This window comes from Lampetra planeri, chromosome 45 (genome assembly GCF_965212315.1).
Source record: "Lampetra planeri chromosome 45, kcLamPlan1.2.h2, whole genome shotgun sequence".
Classification (NCBI taxonomy): Eukaryota; Metazoa; Chordata; class Hyperoartia; order Petromyzontiformes; family Petromyzontidae; genus Lampetra; species Lampetra planeri.
The window spans coordinates 8,878,081-8,903,548 of NC_136151.1; the positions used below are offsets into that span (position 1 = coordinate 8,878,081).

General features: G+C 47.2%; 1 protein-coding gene across 2 annotated transcripts in view; it reads right to left on the minus strand.

Annotated features, from left to right (window-relative positions):
* Positions 1-25,468, minus strand: part of LOC144733113 (E3 ubiquitin/ISG15 ligase TRIM25-like) — a 128,060-nt gene that overhangs the window by 7,853 nt on the left and 94,739 nt on the right. Inside the window, exons 1-5 of one of the 2 annotated variants that reach the window (XM_078614877.1) lie at positions 8,811-9,449; positions 6,836-6,931; positions 6,187-6,420; positions 5,043-5,065; positions 3,740-3,855 (exon numbers count right to left, since the gene is read on the minus strand). In XM_078614877.1, coding sequence (XP_078471003.1) covers positions 3,740-3,855; positions 5,043-5,065; positions 6,187-6,420; positions 6,836-6,931; positions 8,811-9,341 — 1,000 coding nt within the window. In that variant the 5' untranslated portion in view covers positions 9,342-9,449. Of the gene's footprint in view, positions 1-3,739; positions 3,856-5,042; positions 5,066-6,186; positions 6,421-6,835; positions 6,932-8,810; positions 9,450-25,468 lie in introns of those variants that run through there. The other variant, XM_078614876.1, reaches the window with a different exon arrangement.

Sequence of the window (25,468 nt, forward strand, 5' to 3'; positions counted from 1 at the left end):
GCGAGCGCGTCGTCGTCCAGCATGGCAGGCAACGCCCGCAGCGCCGTAGCATCGGACCACGCGGACATCTCTTGATGCGCCAAAAACCTTCGCTGAAATTGGCCCCAGTCTCCGCCTTCCGCCTTGAAGGCTGACAACGTGGGCAGACGCTGCTGAAAAATGAAGTCATCCGCCTCGTGGTTCCTCTCCGCCTCTCCGTCGGTGTGTAAGATGGCGGCTCCAGCGGTAGACGTAAAATGGCGGACCCCCTCACGCGCCGATGACGTGGATGCGCGCGCTTGGGACCCCACCACCACGTGGCGCTCGCCGTTCCCGCCAAAAGTAGGCCCAGGTGCAATGGTGGGAATCCCCCATTCGCTTTGGCGGGAATCTGCGGGGCGACCTTGTAAAATGTCCCCCACCATCCCCGCTCCTCCCGACGAGCTGATCTCCGCCAAGATGGACGCGGCGGCGAGCAGCAGCTCCGCCAGTCGGGAGTGCGCCTCACGAAGCACGGCCTCGGTTCCCGGTCGCTCGCCCGGCGCCGTCGACGGATCCTGTAGCGTGGGCAAGTCGTCCTCCTCACCCCCCACCACCAGCGGCCCCGAGTCGTCCAGGTTTTCCTCGCGGTCAATCCCGTGGGTCCTACGGGTCTTCCTTGTCTCCATACTTGGAAGCCCGTTTCACTTCTGACGCCAAATGAAGTATTGGAAATGACGGCAGGAAACTCCTTTGACGGGAACACACTTCTTTTATTAAATCTTGACTTGAACGATACAACGCGTGGCCTCTCTTCTTCACAGTACGGTCACCATACAACGGTACAACTCGCGACCTCTTCTCTCCGCTCCACACTTCTCTCAACTCCCGTAGACTCTGTGCTGCTGGCTCTCTGTGCCTCGTGTAGACTCCGCGCCTCGGCTACACTCTTCTCTCGTCTCGTGTAGACTCTGCGCCTCGGCTACACCCTTTACTCGTCTCGTGTAGACCTTACGCCTCCGCTACACTCTTCACTCGTCTCGTGTAGACTTTACACATCTGGCTACACACTCTTCAGTACCCGTCTCGTGTAGACCTTACATCTCCGGCTACACACTCTTCAGTACCTATCTCGTGTAGACCTTATACTCTCTCTGGCTACACCGTATGCATTACTCGGCTCGTGTAGACCTTACACTCTCTCTGGCTACACCATATGCATTACTCGGCTCGTGTAGACCTTTCTCTCTCTCTGGCTACACCTTGTACATTACTCTCCATTACTCTACATTACTCTCCCTTATTCTCCATTACTCTCCTCTCCGGGCTCTATCTCTGCACCTTCGTCTTCATTCCTAGATGGTTCCACTTCCTCCCTCTACTCCTCTGTGCATCACCTTATATATCCCTTCCTCCCGGGAGACGGAGCGGATGCGGACCTCAACGTCGGCACCGCTCCTCAGTTACCCAATCACCATGCGCTATCTCTACGATCCGTTTTCGCCCAGCGCGTGTTTCCACTCATCGACCAATCACACCGCGCTGCCACCCGATCACTCCCTCTCAGCGCGTCACCGGCACACAGCCAATCAGCAGCACTACCCCCACCCGCGCTGACGCCTGCTCCTCCCCGTCAGCGCGCGTCACCACACACACACCCGTACATACGCGCTGGCACACGACGTATACCCCCAGCGCGTATCACCACTACACATACATTACTAGTACACGTACACAATAACTAACTCTACACACATTTTTCTAAATGTGGACGGAAAACCTCGTGGACCAGGAGAAATATCCACTCAACCACGGAGAGAACATGCAGACTTCAAATAGACAGCAGGTGTTAGGGTGAAGATTGAGCCGACGACATTCTGTGTACCAGGCAAGGTAGTTAACATCTACATCGCCACCGTGGTGTAAACAACAGTGCTTGTACTGGAGCGTGCACTTCACCATCTTGGTGTGTGACTACACTGAGTCTAGTCACTCCTACATCTCCTTACAGCTCTGCTGCAGTGTGGGTCTCTGAGCATCCTTTTATAAATTAATTTTAAAAAACTTTTAAATATTTTTATTTTACCAGGTAAGGCCCACTGAGCTATTTCGTTGTTCATTTTTTCTCAGTGTCCTGGCCACAAATGACAGTTCAACGAGAAATGGCTTATCATGCTCTAAACGTGTGATGTTGATTCTAAATGTAGAGGGAAAAACCGGAGGACCCATAGAGAAAACTCACGCCACCACCACGAGGAGAGAGAGAGATGCAGACTCCGAATATACAGCAGGGATTGGTAGGGTTGTAATCGAACCCACGACCTCTTGTATGTCAGGCGAAGTAGTGAACATCTCGCCACAGTGGCATCCACTCTCTAAGCTCTGGGCATCATTTTAAAAATTGTGGTCCAGCATCTAGAAATAAATAGCCCAATTAGAGTTGCAATTGATAATTAATGCACGTCTTGAAGTCGGCAAGGTGATAATAATTACTGGCTGTGAAGGCTGCCTGGGTGATGATTATTATATTGCATTCAGTCTCCACCCCGCCCTTCATTGTATCTCAGTTGTTTAATCCCAGTCTTCTCTGACTCCCACACACTCTGCTCTGTGAGAGTTGTGCCCCTATAATAATCGCTCTACCTTCATGGGACCTCCCTTGCCAGTATCAAAATATAAGAATAGGTTTCACTCTTTCTGGCAAACAAACAGTTGTGTTAAGATGTTAAAACACCAAACTGAAACCTTTTGCAAGGAATCGTGTCTGCATTTACTACATTTGTGGTGAACATGCAAACCAAAAAATGCTCTGGTAGTATATGATGCATTGTCTTTGAAACTGATTGGTCCACACCAGTGACAGCCTTTTTTAGAGCCTCATCTCAAACAGCGTTAGACCAGAGGACAACGCCCAAAAAGCGACCAGCACAAGAACAATGCCACTATCAGGACATTGAGAGCTCGGGGTGAGCAGCTACATCATGGGACCTCCCTTGCCAGTATCAAAATATAATAATATGTTTTTGTTTGCATGTTCACCACAAGTGTACGTGGTTAATGCAGACATGATTCCTTGCAAACGATTTCAGTTTGGTGTTTTAACATCTTAACACAGCTGTTTTATTGCCAGAAAGGGTAAAATATATTCGTATTACTGTACCTTGTTTAGAACACCTGCTGGGCACAACGTGTTTGGCTCACATCAGCCCTGAGTCCAACTCGGCAGCCAGCACCGTCACCCTCCTCCGCTCCCCACTCCACCCCGCGTGACAGAATGGGTGCCCGCCTGAGGGTGCCTTACGGTCACCATTGTCGACATTCAATGCAGAAACTCTGCATAGTGATTGATCTCCCTAGACCAGGGGTCTGTAACCTGCGACTCTCCTTAAGGGACCGCTTTGTGATGTTATTTATCAAGGTCACCACCGCCTCTTGTTCACCTCATGCATTGTGGTGGCTTTTGAAACATAGAGTTGTCTTTTTTATATACTGGAATCAAACAAAATTCTCTTATTGTTATTTTGGCTACCGACCCCTGGCTGCTCTCAATGCACACTTTGCCCGCTGCGTGATGCACCTATTGATACACTGAGGCTCTCTTTGTTATCACCTCGGTGACCGCGTTTATCGCTGATTCCACCTCACGTCTCCCCCTCCCAAGTTGGCAAGTGCCTGTGCACTCTCGCCTGGCTTAAACGCACGACATAGGCCCGCCTCGTGGTGCTAACCTTGTGTTTGTAGCGAATGGGGCTGCAGCTGTGAGTGAAGCAGAGAGACTTACATAGGGAAGCCAGGAGATTCCTTTGGACGCCTCCCACTGAGATTACTTTTGCGAGGTTCAGGCGGCTGGAGACAGGGGTTGGGTCATCCTGAGTCTCCTGAGAGACGGAGCTCCTTCTGCACTCATAGCACGGGGCACATACAGATTCTAATGAGGGTCCATGTCACTCTACACACACAGCATGAGATTCAGTCTAATGAGGGTCCATGTCTCTTTACAAATGGACAATAAAGCAGTCCTCGACTTACGAACGCCCATACTTACAAACTGAACATCATAACTATTTTGTTCAGAGGAGTGATCCTCCGCGAGATGTAATGAGTCGACCTCGTGCTGGGAGTGTTTGCGTGTGTATGAATATTGTGTGTGTGAAAGTGCGGGGGGTTCAGCTGGTTCATCTACCAGTCATCTCAGTCAAAGCCAACCCAAAGCCCCTGGGTCTGTCCCGAGACCTCCTGTCAGCGAGCCTTCGACATTTCATGTGGCCTCAAAGTGCACCTGGCCTGGTACAGGCGCCGTGGTGACCTCACCATCACTTAGTTGCAAATGGCAGATATTGGTATTGGTGTGGAGAGCGGTAGTGTAGCGGTGAGTGTGCTGCGCTACGAAAACGGCGACCGAGTTCGATTCTTGCTCACGGCCAACACCAGGAGCTGGTGTGGTGTGTGAACATCGCCACCGGGGAGACTAAAGCATCGAGCCGTGACGCTGGCCACCCACCCCTCGTGTGCCACAGTGGCGGCCATCTAAGGCGCTGCTCGCTGAGAGAATTTGCCCCAAACAGCCTGTTAAGGCTACACGGGGGATTGTTGTCGTTGGGGTGTCTTTGTCTTTGTGTGTGCATGCGTGCCCCGTTTGTTGTGGTGACGAATTGCCCTCCTTCCGACTACAGGCCAGCATCAATGTAAGTGAACATACATTTTGTTTTCTATTTATGTTATTTTATTTAGTTTAATTTACTATACAGTATTATTTTACATTGTTAGATGCAAATGTACAACATTTCTTCTTTATTATGAGCTTAACAATGCTTCCCTCTTTATTGAACCATAACACATTTTATAACCATGTCGGCATTTAAATATGGTGCATTGTTTTTCGACTTACGAACCGTTCGACTTACGAATGAGTCTCAGGAACAAATTACGTGCGTAACCCGAAGACTGCCTGTATGGGATACAATTGACCATATGGGATAAAACTGCATACAATGGACTTTATTAGGAATCACATCACGACCGTCTGCTGATTTGTCCACCAGATGGCAGACAGAGCTCGAGTTTGAGTCTGGGTTGGTACTGACCTGAGACTCTCATGCAGGGGATCCTGAAAAACACAAACCCGCATTTCACATTAACATTGACATCATAAACAGATGCCCCACCTCCACACAGTCGCCTGCTATTTACAGTGGAGCGCGACATCAGGGAATTAACAAATACCTGCACACTGAGAATGGTTAGTTTACCTGAACACGGACGGACTAGTCCAGCACCTACACGAATGGTTTAATAACGTCAACAACAACTCGTGTGTTTGACTCTGAATAAACTTAACTTACATTTTTTTTATCAGGTAAATCCCACTGAGCTATGTCGCTCTTTTTTACAGGGAGGAACCACAGTTCCACACTGCCCACCAGTTATTATTTGTCTGTCGTGCATAGCCCCTCCCAAACATTTACGATCCCGGATTGGTTGAAGTGCGTCACGTGACCGCGTGCTTTCTGTCGTGCACGAATGCGCTGTCCAACCAAGTTCCTACCTGCCCACTCCGAAGGAACGTGTTCAGAAGCAACCTGGCTATCGCAATCAACAGCTAAACAAAGTGGCTCATCAGGTGGAAATTGATAGTATTTGCCTGATACACTGAATGTGTGAAGTTCATTATAAATGTGAAAGAAAAATCAGAGGAGCCGGAGAAAAATCTACGGGACCATGGGGAGAGAGAGAAAAAAATGCAAATTCTAAATTTACAGCAGGTATCGTCAGGGTCGGGGTCAAACACACGACCTCCTGTATAGCGGGCGAGGTAAATGGCAATGTTGTACTAGACAAGTCCAGGTCTGAATGTCACACGGAAGCAAACGCGCGTCTATTTCTGTACACCGCCGCTTGCACCCAGATAGTAAAACAATGAAATAAGATTGCCAACAATGTCAACGTCTCACAGGGCGGTGCGTCTCTGCTGGTTGGAGATAAACCCTCTGATAAACCAAGGCTATGAGAATAAACTATAAACATAGTTTATATGCCTTACCAGGTAAGGCCCATTGAGCTATATAGCTTTGCTTCAGAAGTAACCTTGCCACAAATTATAACTCAAGAAAGTGGCTCATCACGTGTAAATTTATAGCAGCAAAATACTCTAAACGCGTGATCTTGCACACCAGGCGAGGTAGTTAACATCTCCTAGCCACCACGGCGAGTGAATGGAGGCGGTGCCACCTGCAGGAAGGAGAGCGGGTCCTGCACCGCGAGGGCGGCGAGCAGCTGGTTGATCTCCTGCTCCAGGCCGCGTGCTCTGCTCTCGTAGCGAGCGATGTCCGCCTGGATGCTGGACAGCACTGAGCGGCCCTCCTCCTCCAGGCGCTCCAGCGCCTCCCTCTCCTCCTCCTTCAGCTGCTCCCTCCGGCGCTCGAACTCTCGGCTGATCCGCGCCTTGGTCCCACGCAGAGACTCCTACGCAGATATATAATGAAGCGCTCTTGAAATGCAAGACGACACAGTGCGATGTGACGTCATAAAGGACTTCGATACGGCCATGTCTCATAGCTCCGTACAAAGAGGCGGGTGACAATTTTTGAGAACGTCGAGTAATGAAATGCATGAAAGGAGATTTAGTGAGGATATTCATGGCACTCATGCCAAAGTCTAAGTACCCGTATTGTTTGCGTGTTTGTCTCTATCTACACGTGTCTGTGTGTCTGTTTAACACGTAGGCTTTCGCGACCAATATTATTCATAATCAACGTTTTTGGGTTAGATCGCGTTATTTATAAATGTGTCGTAACCCTCCACCACACAACACGGCCAATCAGCAAAAAAGTGTCACGTGTCTCTCTGTACCTGCACGTGTCTGTGTGTCTCTCTGTACCTGCACGCGCTTGTAGGCACCCTTGAGCTGCTGTGTCCGTGATTCTGCCGTGGTCTTCTTCTTCTCTCTCCCCGTCTTCTCGAGTCTGAACGCCTCCTATACACGGGGTAGACAAATACGCAATGTTTGGTACTCCCATCATTATCATCATCAACTGGCCCATGTCTTTAACCCGGAGCCTTGCAGGACAGTTTTCTGGATCGCCCAGCGATAATCATCGCCCTTTGAATCTTCCAACCTCCCACATTGTGCTGTGGTCTTCAGGAGGCAGCACAACATCCGTGTCAGAGGTAGGTGGCTGGATCACAGCGTGGTGTATTGAGGAGTCCCCACTCCCACGCTCGTGTTTTCTCCAGTTTTTCTCAACAACGGAATCTTGCGAAACCGATAACCATAACCCTCCGAGATATCTACAGAACACACTTTGCGTGACGGTGAAGTAAATACCAAAACTTAAATCCGAAATCTTACAGGAAACCAAGCTGAGTGCCAGAGCGGTATTAGGGTACAGACAGCTCTGGTGCTGATGGGGCTGCTGCTCGGGTGTGTTGGGACAAGTTGGACAGGACTCAGGGGAGGGGAGAGCCATGTGACCAGGTTTGTATCGCAGCATTCTAACCACTACACCACCGCTCCCCAAAGCAGGAACAACTGCACACTCGTAACACAGTTTAAACATTTCTAGAAATGCAGTGTATGTGGTAATAGTAATTTTAAGAATATTGCTAAAAGTAAATATATGCAGATTAAGTTTAACAAGTCGGCTTTGGCGAACAATACTATCCATAAAATATATATTTTTGGGGTTAGGTCGTGTAAATAGAAATGTGTCGTTAAACCCGCCACAACCCGACTAAGTCAATTAGTAAGGTTCGTCATGTAAACAAAATGTGCCAATTAGTTACTAGTTCAGCACCACCGGTGTGTTGGAAAGTAGACCCACAACATTACAATTCGAGTACCATGACGTTTTGCTTCAATACAAATTACAACCAGCATCATCAGGCGACAGTCATAATTGAATACGGAGAATAACATTGGCAGTAGCAGGAAACACAATAATGTACATTTTAACACAATCATATTAACACTCTAACGATAGAGGAATATTACCAGCAGCAACAACGACAACAGAAACAACAAACACATCCATAGTCATGTTGATGATTATTGACTTGAATATCCTTCATTGGGCTGTTTGACTTAAGCTGTCCCCCATTTGATTGCCCCTGACAGGGCCTGACACTGGCAGGATTAAGCGCTGTGAACGTGAAACTGCCCACGCCAAGTCCCGCCCAGTCTGCTGGCTGTGTGGCCTTAGTCCCGCACTCTCTTGCCCCATTTCACCTGCCAATAAAAGCCTCGTAGGCTAAACGCTCTTGTAGTTGGCCAAGCGTCATTGTGACAGCGCTCAACTACAATCCACTATTCTGTCACGGAATACAAATACACGGCGCCTATGTTCGAGGCAGGGTGGCATTTTAGACGCCAACCCGTGCCTGACGACCTGTCTCTCCCACTGGAATGGCTTCTGATTTGCCTCTTTTAAGTTCACGGTCAGTGCACTTTAAAGCCGTCTCACGTTTGAACTATCTTGCGTTAGTCCACATTTGTCTTTACCCATCATTGCTACTCACAAGTACGTATCTTATAATGCCAAGTGTATTTTACATATTTGCCAGCCATGTCACAAAGTGCTTGGTTTTCTAACTAAACCATTGAACACCCTGCTTTGCTATTCATTAAAATCAACATTGCCATCGTCCGTGTCTCTGCTGTCGACCGTGTGCTAGTTTTACAATCCGTGTTGCCCAAAGTGATTTGATTGACCATCACAATGCTGACACAATAGGAGTTACCTAATAATATGCAAATCTAAATGATGAAATAGACACTCTCTATCTGAACAATACACACACAGAATGCTGCAGTCACACTGAGGGATATTGGATTACAACAGCGATTAATATCTCACCTGTTTTGTCCGTTGTGCATTTTCCACTGGAATGACCTCATGCCCTCTATGTTCCCCAGCGATGGTGCAGACTGTGCAGACCGGGCTCTCATCCTGTTCACAGTAAAGAATGAGCTCCTGTCTGTGCTGCCGGCACCGTCGCTCCTCCAGGTTCCCGATGGGAGCAACCAGGATGTGGTCTCTCAGCCTGGTATTCACCAAGTGAGCCATCAAGTGCATCGCACAGAAGGACATCTCACATCTCATGCAGGTCTGCACTGCAGGAGTTTGACCATCACTGCAGATGTCACACACGACAGCAGTGGCCATCCCGTCTCCAACTCTGAGCTGCTCCGCCAGGTTGGCGAGGGCCACGTTCCTCCTCAGCTGGGGTCGCACAGGGAAGGTCGCTCGGCACTGCGGGCAGCTGAAGCTGCTCGCCGTCTCCCAGGCGGCCTCCAGGCACCGCAGGCAGAACGAGTGTCCGCAGCTCAGCGTGGAGGGGCAGATGAACGCCTCCAGGCAGATTGAGCAGCACAGTTCTCTTTCCATATTCTCACTAAGAGTCGTGCTCACTATGACCCTTGGCTTCGCTGGGATCACTCGCTGTGTGTCTCTAAGAGACGCTGAACCAGGACCTCTCTCTTATAGCGACGGTGTAGAAGGAAGTAAAATACTTTTTTTTTTAATCATTGTCGTCACTGACATCACGAGACACTGCCTGGAATGTGAACCCGTGCCCCTAGGTGCACGAACAGCAGCCTAAAGGTGAATACGGCTACTGTACAAACCTTTACATGAACAAAATGTTTCAAAGGAATCTACTCTTTAAAATATATATATACATTTCAAGAAATTAGTGTTGTTGTTAATATAAATCAGTGAGGCTCAGCTGTGATGGCTGGTTCATGAGATATTTATCGAGAGATAAACTCATCCTTCAACAACTCAGCTCACAAGTTGTTGTCTATGGTAAGACAGAGCAATAAATTGGGTGCCACGGTGGCTCGGAGATGTTATCTCCCTCGCCTGACGCCTGCATTGTATTGAAAGTTTGTATGTGTCTCATTCTCTCTCCCTTCAGTCCTGTGGCTTTTTATCTGGGGTCTTCAGTTTTCCCATCCACATATAGAATCACACGTTTCGAATATTTGGCTGCAATACATGTCCACATAAGCCACTTCATTTAGCTATCATTTGTGATAGGCAGGTCGCTTCTGAAAAAGAGCCACATAACACGTAACAGATTACCTGGTGAATTGAAATAAATAGTTAGTACAGTTTTAGAAATCTCATCATGTTCTATAATTCCATATCCATATGTTACCGAAATGCATCGATTTTCTTGACTGTCATTGTGGAATTTATCTGTCGACTCCCATGACCCATCCTGGAATCTTGAGAATTTTGCTAGAAGTGTGAATCTATCACCAACTCTAACTGCCTCCATCACCCACTGCTGGCGATGTCACCGTCTCTCACTCTCACCTTGTGCGAGATTGGGGATTCCCATTCCGACCAATTCACAGCCGCACCCACCACCTATTGCACCTGCATTGTTTCATATTCACATGTACGGCTATTCTAGACGCGTCCTCCATCCGTTTTCTACATCCCCCTCCCCTTCCCAAGTGGTCCGGACTATACTCATCACACCAGCTCTAGCGTGTTGAGGCATAGTGTGGTGCGATGCACAGACATCTTGGCAGCTAAACCAAGCCCGATTGCTGCTCTTCAAGGTTTTCCAGGTGAACCAGAAGTTTACTTCCCCGAGTAGAGCCCATTGAGCTAAGAAGCTTTTTTACAACGGCATTTCGGCCGGCAAATATCATCAAAGCATACCACTAATACACAAATATTAAGATCTCCCAGAAATATCATGAACAGATTGTTGGGGCAACTGCTGTTAGCGAGCAACTATGAAGGCCGGCACGACACACAAGAGGTAGGCCAGCACCACGTTCTGCTGCTTTGTCTCCCTAGTGGTGATGTTTTACACACCACACCAGGTACTCACTTGAGGCTTAGCTGACCTAGCGGAGGCCCAGGACCAGTTCAGATAATCGTCTCTGGTGTTGGGAATCGAACTCGGGTCTCCAGGTTCGTAGCGCAGCGAGATAACCACTACAATTACACACTCACTCACTCGCCCACTAACACACCCACTCACTTATCCACCCTCCCACCAAACCACTCTCACACACACTTAAAAATAATAGAATCGAAGTTTACTTCCCTGACGAGAGCCCACTGAGCTTCGAAGCTTTTTTTAAAGGACGACCCGGCCGGCAGATTTGGGCATGTTTTGTCGTTAGTGGCTTGGCCCTCCTCAACTCTCAAGCTGCCACGAGAGACCCGGGAAACAAAAAATGACAAGAAGAGCCATGTTTTCGAATTCGGTAAAAAAAAACACCCTCAATATTTCAAGAGCTACCACAATCAATGTAAATATGAGACGTGTATATATGTATATGTGTTTAACTTATTTCACATCGTACGTAGCCAACCGTGCTAATCGAAGTGGAGGAAGGAAAACATTTCATTTAATTTATTTGGTATAGCTCTGTGAGCCACTCGGCTCTTGAATCGGGTGCAATCGCCATTAACAAAAACATGAACGAGAAACATCTTAAAGTGACTATGCACAACCAGCAAAAAACAGCAAAAACAGCAAAACATTTTCCAGAAAAAGCACCGTATATCAATGCGGTGTGCAAAAATCAATAACAACCATAAGACAATTTTGATAAACGTTATCAGTTTAACTCTGTACTACAACAAACAAATATGGCTAAACCAAACTCCTTTTCGAAATCACCAAAATAAAGCTATAAGTTTTTTAAAGAGTGATCATAGGAATTGTGATTGAAATTTTACAATAACCGATATACATAACATGTACTACCAGTAAAATATAATAAATCACGACGTTTCGGGCGCAACACAAGCGTCCGTCATCAGGGGGGAAAGCATGGCCTGCTGCTGATGCAGACTGTTTTAAAGGTTTGAAATGGGTGTAGCCCAAGGGTTATAAAGGAGTGGCTGGGTCTAGTGATGCTAATGTGAGAAATCAGCATGTAACTGGGTACGGAAGTGGCTATGTTAATGTAAGAGATTAGCATGATGTTAAAGTGAGAAATTAGCATGTAACTTGGCACGGAAGTAGCTATGATAATGTGAGAGATTAATATGATGTTAATGTGAGGAATTAGCATTTAACTGTGCACGGAAGTGGCTATGTTAAAGTGAGAGAATAGCATGAAATAACAGCTGACATAGGCAGGCAGGATGGAAATATCACAGTTAGTTAAGACTTTACCTGGTTAATAACGTCCTTCCAATGATTGCTCAGTTTGTACCCATCATCTCGGTTGAAATTGTGTCTGTGTTTATATATCTGGATTGCTTCATGAACAAATCTCTGAAGGTAGCCGGTAGGTTTGCAGAGTACCACCGTCTTGGAAAAATAAATTTCGTGTGACCCCACAGCATTAAAACAATGATCGGCAACGGCCGATGTATTGGTCCAACCGTGTTTCAGATCTGCCTTGTGTTCACGAACGTGGTCCGATATATGTCGTTTCGATGGCAGCCTGGCCAACGCGCCTTCCCTTCGGTACCCCGATTTTTCTTTTCCCTTCATTCTTGACACAGACGCCAGTAACACCGACATAGGACTGTATTATCGAAGGTTGAGGACGGCGTCGAAAGGATGATTGCTTACGGCAGTAGAGTGCTGTCTCCTGCGGAAAAGTGCTACTTCGTTCCACGCCGAGAATTGCTTGCCATAGTATTTTTTATACAGCAGGCCCGTCCGTACCTTTATGGACGTAAATTCACTGTGCGCTCGGACTATGCGGCTTTGCAGTACGCGCTGCGTGTCAAACAGCCATCGGGTCAACTCTCCCACTGGCTCGAAGTTCTTCAGATCTATTCGTTCGTTGTATCCTATAGAAAGGGTGTCCACCACACAAATGCTGACGCCTCATCACGATTGCCACCCAGTGACAGGTGTGTGTGCATTTCAGACACGGGGTGATGCAAGCCCGCCAATACAGTACCGCCACGGACTGTCGTCGCTGCAGCTGATGCTGCGCACATAGACGTGCCAGACATGCGGGATTGTACGCTCGGCCTCTCTAACGCTGTGTGGGGGCGACTCCAGGTGGAGGACGCCTCGCTCATTAAAATTAGACGCCGTATTAACAACTCTGAGGTGGATAGGAACCGACGAGTATGGTCTTCGGTGATAATTTCAGGGGGCCTTTTGATGAAATGGGACACAGAGTTGCAACAGTACAACATAGTGGTTCCAACCGTCTAGCGGGGTAAACTGAGATGGCGGACGCATGAACGCGTAATGCATCTTGGTGTCCAAAAGACCTCGTCTATGTTCCGCCTACATTTTTTTGGGCCGGGCATGCCGGGAGACGTACAAGATGTGTTGAGGGGATGCCAGAAACCTCCGCCGAAAACGGCTTGTCCCCCTTGAAATCAATCAGCGTGTCCCGTGTCAATGAGCTCGTGGCACTCGACATACTCGGTCCATTTCCCACCACCCCGCGGGGTAATAAATATTTATTAGTGGGTGTCGAGTACCTTTCGCAAAAAAAGTCAGCACCTCACCCTATCACCCACAGACTGATGGCATGGTGGAACGCTTACACAGGACTCTAACATCCAGTCACCAGGTCACTGAAGATCAGTCTGACTGGGACCTGCACATTCCTGGTGTTCTTGCGGCGCACAGCTTGGCCTCACACGCATCCACCAGCTTCTCCCCATTTTTTCTTACGTATGGGAGGGAGTATGATCCACCCATCGACGTTCAATTGAACCCAGACCTGGGGATAAGTAAACTGGCCGACCCCATGCGCCTTAACCTCAAGCGCTTGTCAGAGGCTAGGGAGGCCTCTTGGGGGAATTCAGGCCAGGGGCAAGCCGCAAATGAATGCCTGGTTGCTCTCCGGGAACCCGGGGCTAAATGGAAGACGGGTGATAAGGCTTAGCTCCACTGCCCCCAAGTTCCGGTGTAAATGTCTCCAAAACTGTACAAGCCCTGGTAGGGTCCCGTCACAATCATTGAGGTAGCAAGCCCGCAGAGTGTACGCATTCAGATCAGTCGCAGGCCCTGGTTCATGCATTCGTCATGACTGAAACCATTTTTATGCGCCTGACAGTGTCGTGTCATCTCCACTAATCAAGGGCTGCGTGTCAGGTACACCCGGTGAGCCAGGCCAAGGACTAGCGGACGTTGTTCCTCAGGCTTCTACTGACTATCTGCTCACAGGATGCTAGCGCTTAGGGACCGTGGAGCGACTGGTTTCACATGCAAGGGGCGGACTTCCTCCAACGTCTTCTCATTCTCCTACTCCGAAGAGGCAAAAACCGTCAGGACCACTTCCACCGGTCCATGGAGGCCCAGTGACGAGGACCCGCTCTAAAACGAGCTGCTTAAAGTGGCATTAATGTTCACTTGAGGGACAAGTCCTAGTGCCACAGGGTTATGTTCGGTCACTTTTCATGTTGTTATTGGAGGTTGGGTACAGCCGTAGTCGGCTGTCTTTTGTAAAAGGGGGGGGGGGGGGGGGGGGGTTGGTAGTGTAATGACGGTATGCCCGCCACTAGGGGGTTAGAGTGACGTTGCTACCCACATGGGTACGGCACACGAACGCCAGAGGGGGCATCATTCGAGTCGTTAAGGGAGCGAGCCTTTGGGGAAGTGCCAGAAGGAGGGCGCAGCCAGATGGCGGGGCAAGGCCACGTGGGAGAAAATTAAAGGGAAGTGCAGAGAGAGTCAAAGGTCGATTTAGTGGTAACGCTCGGTGGTCGGGTTACGTGGTCAGGTCGGGAATCACCAATAGCCTCGTGTATAGAGGGTTACATAGTGATAGATACGTCTACACCAATTATAGAACCAGTTCTGTAATAGTCTCTATATGAATGTTGTATTTATGTCCCTTTTTCCAAATTCATATTAAGAATAATTCGGCCAAAAATAGTTTGATTAATGATAGGATATATATAAAACAGATACCCCCAAAACTCTCAACTCTACCCCTCACAAGCCACACCAAGCACCTGGAGGTCGTAAAATGCCATTGAACAACAAACTTCAGGGCAAAGAAGGTTAGAGACTATCTGGAAATATCCAGATTGACAAAGGGCCTATATAACCCCGACCTTCCCAAAACATTCTGGAAATTCACAATAAATATGCGGGGCCAGAGAAAAACACACACGCTCAGAGCAGAGATAAACAACGTTACAACTCGCGTTTTCTTTAACGGTAAAAGTTTGAAACTCAGCAAAAAGAACAAATCAACGTGATAAGACTGCAGTCTACAATAGTGGCTTTATTATTAATTCCCTTATTTTACACGTATTCACCACATATATTTTATATTGTATATTTCTATCTATGTAACCTCACCAAATTAACCAAATACATGAGCCCTGCCATCACGAAAAACTTAAGTCCAAACTAAAACTATTCCCCAGCATCGAAATATAACTCAAAATAAAACACGAATCCCTGGATACAGACTCATAACGAATCTTGGCAAAACCCTAAAAATAATGACATAACGAGGAGCATTACGAATATTGATTAAACTTGAACCGAATAATAACCACGATATATTAAGACCGGGGGTAACTCATAAGAGATACAAGGAATAAATCTAACACACAGGACCACATAATATGTATCCCATGGAACCAAAGCCTCCCCGACCACCTTTGTCTTCCAACGGTTCGGCACAAACACATGCCAGCCATAAATACGTATGAAGGGGTCTCGAGATGACAAGCACTCAGAGGGAGCGCGGGGAGAGGCCGTGGGGAGAGGCCGCGGAGGGCATCTGTTTTTTTTTCCGCAAGAGACGCGCAGAGAGGGGAGGGGGTTTCACGTTTTTGGTTTAAGCACAAACGCACATCACGTAGTTCAGTCTGGTTTCAGCCTTGCTCAGGCTTGCGGTGCCGCCGCGAGGGAGCAGGCACCGGACACCGACCATGGGTGCCGTTTCTCGCAGAACGCAGTGACGATGTGTCGTTAAGTGCGAGTGAAGCTTGCGAAATTCCGGCTATCACTCTCGTGAAAGAACCTGAGCCAGCGCAGCCCTGAAGTGAGGGCGGGAGAGGCACCAGCGGGTGCCCGTGTGAAGCTGTCAGCTGCATGCCAAAGGCGAAAGCAAGGAGAGAGAATGGGGCAGTGGAAAAAGCCTGACCGGCCGCCCGTGAGAAAGAGGAGAGCGCCATCGAATGCGCCGTGTGTTTAATACACACACACATCGACCAGCACCCGCTGGGAACCAAGACATCCAGCAGCGGATGAGCTGCGCGCGCTATCCGACGACGGAATCATCGCGCACCACGACGGCGAGCATCGTGCCGACTCGTCATCCAGCTGCGGACAAACAGCTGCAAACGGCCATAGAGCACGGGAGCCAGCCCACCATCGTACGAGTGAACGAGCAGCACCAAGCACCGGGCGCCACCGAGCTTCGAGCGACCGAGCCTCTTCAAGGACAACATCGTGCCGACGACAGCTCATCTAGCTGCGGAGAAAGAAAGCCGCCGGCTCACTGCAGCCACGCCCGAGCGAGAGGGAAATTCTCCGTAGCCGTTCGTATGACACGCCCACCCTCACACACTCACTGCTCCGCAGGGAACAAACTAAATTTTGGTACAAGGAATTCCCAACCTCGGCGTCTACTTTACGCGAAGAATTGATCAAAAAAGACACATGCACACAACACGCATATCGGGACGAATAAGATTGTTCCAAAAAGTTATCTTTGTGTTATGGAAAGGTTCGCCATGCTAAGGTGGTGCGTTAAATATCAACTGATCGTGAAAAGCAGTTGCTGCCCATCGAGTTACATGAATACGATTGTTAGAAGTATTTTAGTCATTCGTTTTCGTTCATTGCATAATCTTGACAATGAGTTAATTGGCATATACTTTGCCTTCAGGATATAATAATTTGCATATTGCCTTTCATATGAATATCGTTGCATGCCTGTTTTAAGAACTCTCCCTATCGTCGTCTATGCTCGTTACACGGTGGAATTAATGATATGTGCGGTTGCCAAAGTGAAACAACGAAATCCTTGATGGTTATCTATACTGCTCGCGGAAAGAAAATTTCCCCGATGGTACCGTGGAGAATTCCAAGCATGAGAGTTCGCATATTAGAGTGTCATGTTTTTGTTCAGAATTAAAATTGCTTAACACAGAAGTGCTTGAGTGTTTCTTTCCTATGTTCATGCATAACTATCTTATTTATTAGAACTGTATCCTGCGTTGAGATATGAATTTGGAGACCTAACATAACATATCACACTAAGATATAACCAATACATGTTTAAGCGAGAATAATCGTTTTATCCCGATTGATACGAATCTGGGCAGCGAAGCTAAGCCAATTATCATGACTGCCCACATCAACATAATCGCACGGATTTGCATAAAACGAAACGATTATCTCCAAGAGTATCATAATTTATGCGCATAATGTATAAATTAGCATAATTTCCTAAATTTGTTCGTTTTTTAATCTTCATTTAATTTTTATTATTTTTATCAAAATTTCATAGCCCGACATTTACAACATAAGGATGTGTTAATAAACGAGTTGCCTCCAACCACGTAGTGAGTGTCTTCATTTGTCAGCACTACAGTTGTACAACGCGTGGTCAACTTGCATAGGGGCCAAAAACAACTTCAGCTCAGCTTGCGCCAAATCAAATTTTATCCGTTAGGAAGCACAAAATCACTCAATGGTAGAAAATGTCGTCCCTACAAAGACAACTCGCCCACCACTCGCACCCAATTTGATTGTTTTTAACTGTTTCTGTACATTTATTTATTTATGATGTATATATTTTTCATGCTATATATTAATTGAATATGGTTTCAATTAATTTTGCCCATTCGGTGTTAGCCGCTGAGGTCGTGACAGGTTTTTTTTCAACTATTGTTTTTGTATTCCCCCAGTACCGTCTCCTTCCTGCTGTAACATGCGCCGATTATAACTTTAGTGAAGGCAATATTGCCAAGTAGAATAAAGATGGATTGACCCATGTTTTGGGGCAGTGAGGTGGCCTTGTGGCAGTGATTGCCATTTATTTTCAGAGGTTCCACAACTGCGGGTGCTGTCACCATCACTGCTCTGTCTACTGCAAAGTCGACGCTCACCATCCTCGGTTGTCATTCACAAGGGTAGTAGCGCGAATGTCATTTTCCAAATTCCAAAAACGACACCGAAAATGACTTACTTATTTTACCAGATAAGGTCTACTGGGTTATACTCTATAGCTCTTTTTCAGAAGCGACCTGGCCACATATGATAGCCCAACGAAGTGGCTTATTATGTGGACATTCACAGCAGCCAAATGCTCTGAGCAGAAAGAGAACATGTAAACACCAAATATACAGCAGGTGTCAAGGTCGGGATCAAAGCCACGACCTCCTGTATACCAGGCGAGGTATTTTACATCACCTCGCCAACATGGCACTTTGACCTCGACTCATCTGACTGAAAACATATATCTTATAATGATTACTCTTCCAATAAACCTGACAATATGGTACATCTACAAGAGATTATACAAAAGAGATTATACAACTTTAAAAGCCGTTCCCCCATGTTTAGTGCACACACCGTACAACATGTTTGGAATCGACAGGAGTAAAGTTGGCTTACGAACAAATCGACTTACGAACAGACCTCTGGAAACCTCACTCGTTTGTAAGCAGAGAAGTTTCCGTATTAGTTTAATTATTGGCAACTTGTTTGTAAGAGCCATTGCTGAATGGTCCACCTCGTAGGAAGGTATTGGCGAGTCGCTATGGAACAATATTAGAACAAGAAAGAAATGAGATAACAAACAAATATATAAAGGATCCAGCATTTTTTGCTTTTTAAAAGGCAGAAGTTTTGTCATGCGAGTGTCAAAATTAAACTCAACACATGAAGGTGAAATATTTTCTTCTGCATATTTATAATTTCATATTTTTTTCCTGAAATAAAAGATGCTTTGTACATTCTAGGGATACCGCTTACTGCATATCGTGTGCATATGACAACAGCAACGATAATTTATACTTATAAAGTTGAGAATTGCATCCGTAGGGTCCCGCCACTAATGCACCCCGCGTATGGAAAGCAGAAAATAGATAAAGCCTGCAGGGTAGACGGGCATGACTGGGCATGGGGAGATAAAGGGTGATATAGACACTCAGCCTCACACTCACCTACTCACTCACCTACATAATCACTCACTCGCTCACTTACTGATATACTAAATGTTCTAACCCACGGCAGATATTGGTGCGTGTTTATGCAGGAACTTCCTGATATGGTGTTGAGTTTGGTCATGTGACCAGGAAGTTCCGATGTAAGGTTCTCTAAGCCACGAGGAAGGTGTCAGCCATTACACAGAGTACCAAATTGAGGAACAAGTGTAGCGTCCCAGTGAAGACGTGCATCTGTTCATTGTGGGACTTTAAGAAGCATTCTCTGTAAGTTCGTTTATGTTCTTATAATACTGGGAATGCTGTTATAATGTTAGGATTGTCGTTATAATGCTGGAAATGCCTTTATAATGTTGTTAAATTATGATGAATATGAGGCCTAGTTAACAATGAAGCCTGTTACTTGCATTATTGTGAAGGTTATTTGTAGTTTGATAAGTCGAGCCAGACTTGTGCCCATGTAACTTTAACGCGATCTTGAGAGCAAGGATGAAGAAGTATTTCATCAACAGTTCAGTGTTTTATGCAGCACTGTACATTTAGGCTGCAGTATGGTGAGTACACGAAGTGACCTTATTTAACACAATAGTTCATTCTCTTGTTGTGTAGCTATTCATTGCTAATGTAGGTGCCTGGTCCATCCAGGACCTATTGTCAGAGGTGTGGACTCGAGTCATGTGACTTGGACTCGAGTCAGACTCGAGTCATGAATTTGATGACTTGCAACTCGACTTGGACTTGCATAACAATGATAATAAAAAAATAATAAAAATAAAACACAACAAAATAAAATAATTCTCACGACGTTTCGGCCACAACGCAAGCAGCCGCCCTCACCTGAGCCACCTGAGGGCGGCTGCTTGCGTTGTGGCCGAAACGTCGTGAGAATTATTTTATTTTGTTGTGTTTTATTTTTATTATTTTATTACTTCCCTTCTGCGTGACTTTACCGAAAGAACTGTGATGCCGCCGCCACGAAGCCGTTCGGCAGGCGCCCCATCTGCGACCTCGCCACCACCAAGCGACGGAGCCGACCCCGCGTCCCCCTCACCTCACCTCACATGAACACACCCGCACGCATTCCCCCCCCCCCCCCCATAGAGCTCCGAGGGGAGGTCACCTGACCGACCGGTTTTTATCCGAGAAACCCTTATCGGGATTAACTTTCACGGTTTCCGGCGACCAGGGAATTGGACGACCTCCCTCGACGCTACGTTGCACCGCGGCGCTGCGACCGGCCTTAAGATGGTATGGTCGCGGCGAAGGGCATTCGGCCATCGCGGTTGAAACGCATCCCCCCACACACACCCCCACGGGTCGACGAGACAGGCAGAGGAGGGACGGGGCGGCATAGATTAGCATGCCAAAGCGGGCTCGAGTGCGTAGGTGCCATCGTTAGGGAAGTTAAAGGATAGGGCGGGAATAGCAAATAATCAGAGAGGCGACTCGGACGCATAGTGCGCAATTAATGGGGCAGGTGGGGGAGACATGCGGAGGCGCCGCGCTTAACACCCACAGCAGGCCGTGGTGATGGACGCCGCTGCATAATGCTCAACAGGAGCACGGCGCCATGCATGAGAAAGGGATTAATTAGAATTAACGCCGAACACGCAGCACATTGATTAGCATATGCGCCGCGCATGAGCGAAGAGTGTTCGGGGAGTCTGGGAGAGAGGATAAAAGGGATCGTAGCAAGATAGAGTGATCTCCCTGCGCTTCAAGAGGCCCGCGTTCAAGTCAGCTCCCAGCTCTGCCCTCCGGACGTCCGCGTGACGTGTCCAGACGAGCATCGAGGAAAAGCCACAGGACGCCGAATACTTTGAACCGTGAGTAGCAAGGTGAAAGGGTATCGTAAGCTGATAAATAGGGAATAGGTCCAGGGGTAGTAGGATAGGCCAGCCTCGTCGATATGTACTGATTTAACAACAAAGTCCCAGGTAGCACACAATAAATCATTAATAGCCGACCGTGTCCCCGTGTGATCTCGTTGAGAAGTGGAAACGCGTGTGGTGCTGTGTGCAAAGCGGCTCGCCACGTGGGAGCGCTGCGAAGAGCGGCGCACGAGTGGGTGTCGCGTGTGTGCAAGTGTGTGCGCTCGTAGCGTGGGGGAAGGGGTCGGTGCGTCCACAGGTACTCGCTCCGTCTATCGCCGTAGGGACTCGCGCGGTGTGAGGGCAGCGTCATTCGCCCTCCAACCCCCTGACCCCCGTTTAGAGCGCGTGGTTGGTGGAGAGACAGCGCAGCGTTTACAGGTGAACGAGAGCGGGCGGTGAGCTATGCCTCTCACACGAGCTCGCGGAGGGACGGACCAGGGAGGGGAGCCGTCGGGCGATGAGCCCAGCGACGGCAGCAGCTGCTCGCAGAGCAGCGAGGGGTCGGCGCACGGCGGAGCCCCTGCCATAGGCACGGAGCACGGAGGGACTTCGGGGACCAGCGGCCCCAACAGAACCAAGAAGATGAATCCCTGCAGTCACGAAAGCTTTAAATCGAAATTTAAAATAGGAATTGTGTTAAGATTTCCAAACACTAAATGGAAACCTTTTGCACACACGATACTTCTGGTGAAAATACAAACAAACATGGCTATGATAATATGATGCATTGTCTTCAAAGTGATTGGTACACACCAGAGACGGCCTTCTTTAACGCCGTGCCTCAACGCCAACAGGCGAACAGCACAAAGACCTTCTGAAGTTGCTGGACCGCCGTGTGATACTCAAACTACGAATTATTACATTTTGTGAATGTGCTATCCAGAAGATCGTCTTTGATGTAAAATTGTGCTCGGTGTATTGATATACTGTAGGCAAAGCTGAGGCACGTGTACTCGTCCTCAGCACCTTTAAGTGAACTCTACTGCTTTGTTCACTGCGATCGAGTGCATGTATCTCGAGCAACTCGATGTTGTATTGCGTACAACTTAAACAAAATTACTCCATTACTTGAAAACCTTCACGTCGACATATTTACAATTGAAAGATTACGAAATTCCCAATCCCGATTATTGCATGTAAATTTTCAACCTGCGGGGTGGAGCAGTGGTGCAGTGGTTCGTGCATTGCACGGCCAATCGGGCTACCTAAGATCAACGTCTTGCCAAGGCTAACATCGTTCACTGCTCGCGCAACATCAACGCCCGCATTGTTAATTTGTGCTCTTGTTAATTTTTAGTTAGAGTCTTATCACAGACAAATGTGTGTGCATGTTTAACGCGCCCATTGTTCATCGACTCACAGCCGCGTGTCGTTCAAGGGCGGCGACACCGGTCGAGCTGCGAGTGGCGCTCCCCTGAAGATGCCTGAGGCAGCGCCTTGCGGACACTCGAGAGGGGAACATTTCTCAGCATTAAGACCGATCCAGAAAACCGCACTTGAAGTTTTGACAGGTCATGGCGCTATAAATGACTATTACTGCATATCTCTCGAATGCAGTCACACAGCGCAGATATTAAAAACACAGCAAAGAGGCACAACCCAGTATACTAAAAAAGAGTCTGCCAATTTTACGGCATCTCAAAAAATGTCAGAGAGACTTCTTGAAATGTCACGCCATCTGAATGGTTAATGTCTGCGTTTGTAGAGTGTCTCGATTAACTTTGACGCCATATTTATGAATTTTGCGTTGTCCTTGAACAGCTTCTGAAGCTTGTGTGATTTGTGTGATAGTTTAAACGTGCAACACATGGCTCAGCTTGAAACAATGTGCACTGTAGATGTTCAAATAATTCATTTAAACTAAACTATGTTTTAATTTACCAGGTAAGGCCCACTGAGCTATACAGCTCTTTTTCAGAGGCGACGTGGCTTATCACGTGGTATTTTTTTTTTGCAGCAGCCAAATCCTCAAAACGCGTGTTGTTTATTCTAAATGTGGAGGAAAACCCCGGAGGACCTGGAGAAACATTGACACGACCATGGGGAGAGAGAGACACGCAAACTGCAAATATCCAGCAGGCGTCAGGGGTTCGGGATCGAGCCCACGACGTACTTTATATCGAGCGAGGTGGTTAACGCCTAGCCACCGTGGAGTCCAATATAAAACTCGACATTCGCCTCGAAAGAACAAAAAATAAAATCATTCGAATAAAAACTAAATTGCTAGAGAATAAGTGCTGGCGGTGGAGCACCCGGTGCAGATTAAACACGAGGCAGCATCGCCTTCCCTCGCGCTGCACCACCAGGCTCGAGGCCTTGCGGTAGGAGGGCCAGGTCGAGATATCGGTGTTCGTGAAGCCGCCTGTAACGCTTCCTCCGTCTGCACGAGGTGGCTCTGCTGCCGCCAAGCTGGGAATCGTCATTGGGCAGCGGAGACTGCTCACACAACCGTTGTTGTACTGTACTGCAATATACTCTTTGGTTCTTTTGGTAAAGTCACGTACTGTATAAAGATAAAATAATAAATTAAATAATAGCATACTACGACGTTTCGATTGCAACACAAACAATCATCATTAGGTATAAAAGAAATCGCAACAATAATCTAACCAGAAAACTATAGACAGACATATAAGCAGACAGATATCACAAAGATACACAGAGAAAGAACACGCATCGGCAAAAAGAGAGAGATCGTCTCTGTGACGAGGCCTTAAATAGAGAGAGGGGGGCGGGGGCGGAGAGAGGGAGGGGGCAAAGAATAAATTAGCATGTCAATGGGTAGGACAACGCGTGGTACGGTACGCAAGCTTGAATATTAGGAGAACGGGAGAGAGACACACTAAAATTAAATAACCTAGCAAAATATCGAAATGTAATGTAATGCAACACAGAGAGTCGGTCAACACACAATTAACGCATAGCCTGGTTGATTAATCAATTTTAGTGTGTCTCTCTCCCGTTCTCCTAATTTTCAAGCTTGCGTACCGTACCACGCGTTGTCCTACCCATTGACATGCAAATTTTTTCTTTGCCCCCTCCCTCTCTCCGCCCCCGCCCCCCTCTCTCTATTTAAGGCCTCGTCACAGAGACGATCTCTCTCTTTGTGCCGATAAGTGTTCTCTTTATGTGTATCTTTGTGATATCTGTCTGCTTATATGTCTGTCTATAGTTTTCTGGTTAGATTTTTGTTGCTATTTCTTTTATACCTGATGATAATTGCTTGTGTTGCAATCGAAACGTCGTAGTATGCTATTATTTAATTTATTATTTTATCTTTATACGTGACTTTACCGAAAGAACCAAAGAGTAATCCCTGCAGTCACGAAAGCTCCAAATTAAGATTGTACTGCAATATGTTCCTACGTCGATCATTATGCCGCCTTTCACCAAACCCGCAGTGGCCAGCGTGGTGAAGTATGGTCAAATTATCGCCACAACCCTCACGGCTTGCGGGGAGGTCATTACCCATCAGCGGATTGACATCATCATCCATCACTGACCCGACTTCAACCAACTAACAGTTTTAATTAACGCTCTTGTTATTTTTACAGTTGTATCGGAGACGATTGTGCATGCGTGTTTAACGAGTACATTGTTTTTCTCACAGCCACGTCATCCAAGGGCGGCTTCACCGGTTGAGCTGCGAGTGGCACACCCCTGAAGATGCCTGTGGCAGTGCCTTGCGAACGCTCGATAAGGGAACATTGCTCAGTACGCAGCCCCACCCAGAAAACCGCACTTGAAATATTTGCATTTAATGGTGCTATCGAATGCAATGAGACAGCACAGAAAAAAAAAACACAGCAATAATCACGATCATGTACATCAAAATAAGTCTGGCAATTCAAGGGCATCTCAAAAATGCACTCGATGTGAATAGCTGTCAAAAAATTGTTCTAGTATCAAATAATCGTGACATTTATCTACATTTGTCATTGTCGGAGAACAGCCTGAAGCATGTCATGTGATATGTTTGAAATTTTTAGAGTGCAACGTGGCTCTGCTTTTGAACAGTTGCTATGTAGGCGTTGTGTCTGTGTAAAGTGAACCACAACACTTCGCAACGTATTTTGAGCCTCAAGCTGGCTGTCTATATCCTAAATGGCAAGATAATGATGGTCACTGGTTAAGCTTTATAAAACCCTGAAAAGTAAAAACTCCGTAAGCCTAGCCTTGGCAGATCAGTGCAAGCACTGAGCACACTTCACGATCATCTTCATGAACACTGCGCGACAGAACCTGGCTCATGAGCAAGCCTTTTGAAAGCGAGGGTCACACTAAGGCAGTGGTTCTCAACCGTTCCTGCATCCTTGCACCGCTTTGGTTTTCAATCGTAAACTTTTTTTCCGTGCTACTCCACCCAGAAGATCCCCAAGAGATTAGTGAAGGTGGTGTCTTCTAAAAGGGCATTATTAAAATGCAAGTGTGGCAATCCACTTGGGACTCCTCTAATCTTCACTTGGATAAGTTTAAGTTGATGTCAGTGGTACATCCCGAATGACACTGCACTATTTTCAAGGTCTTTTTGAGATGTATAAACTG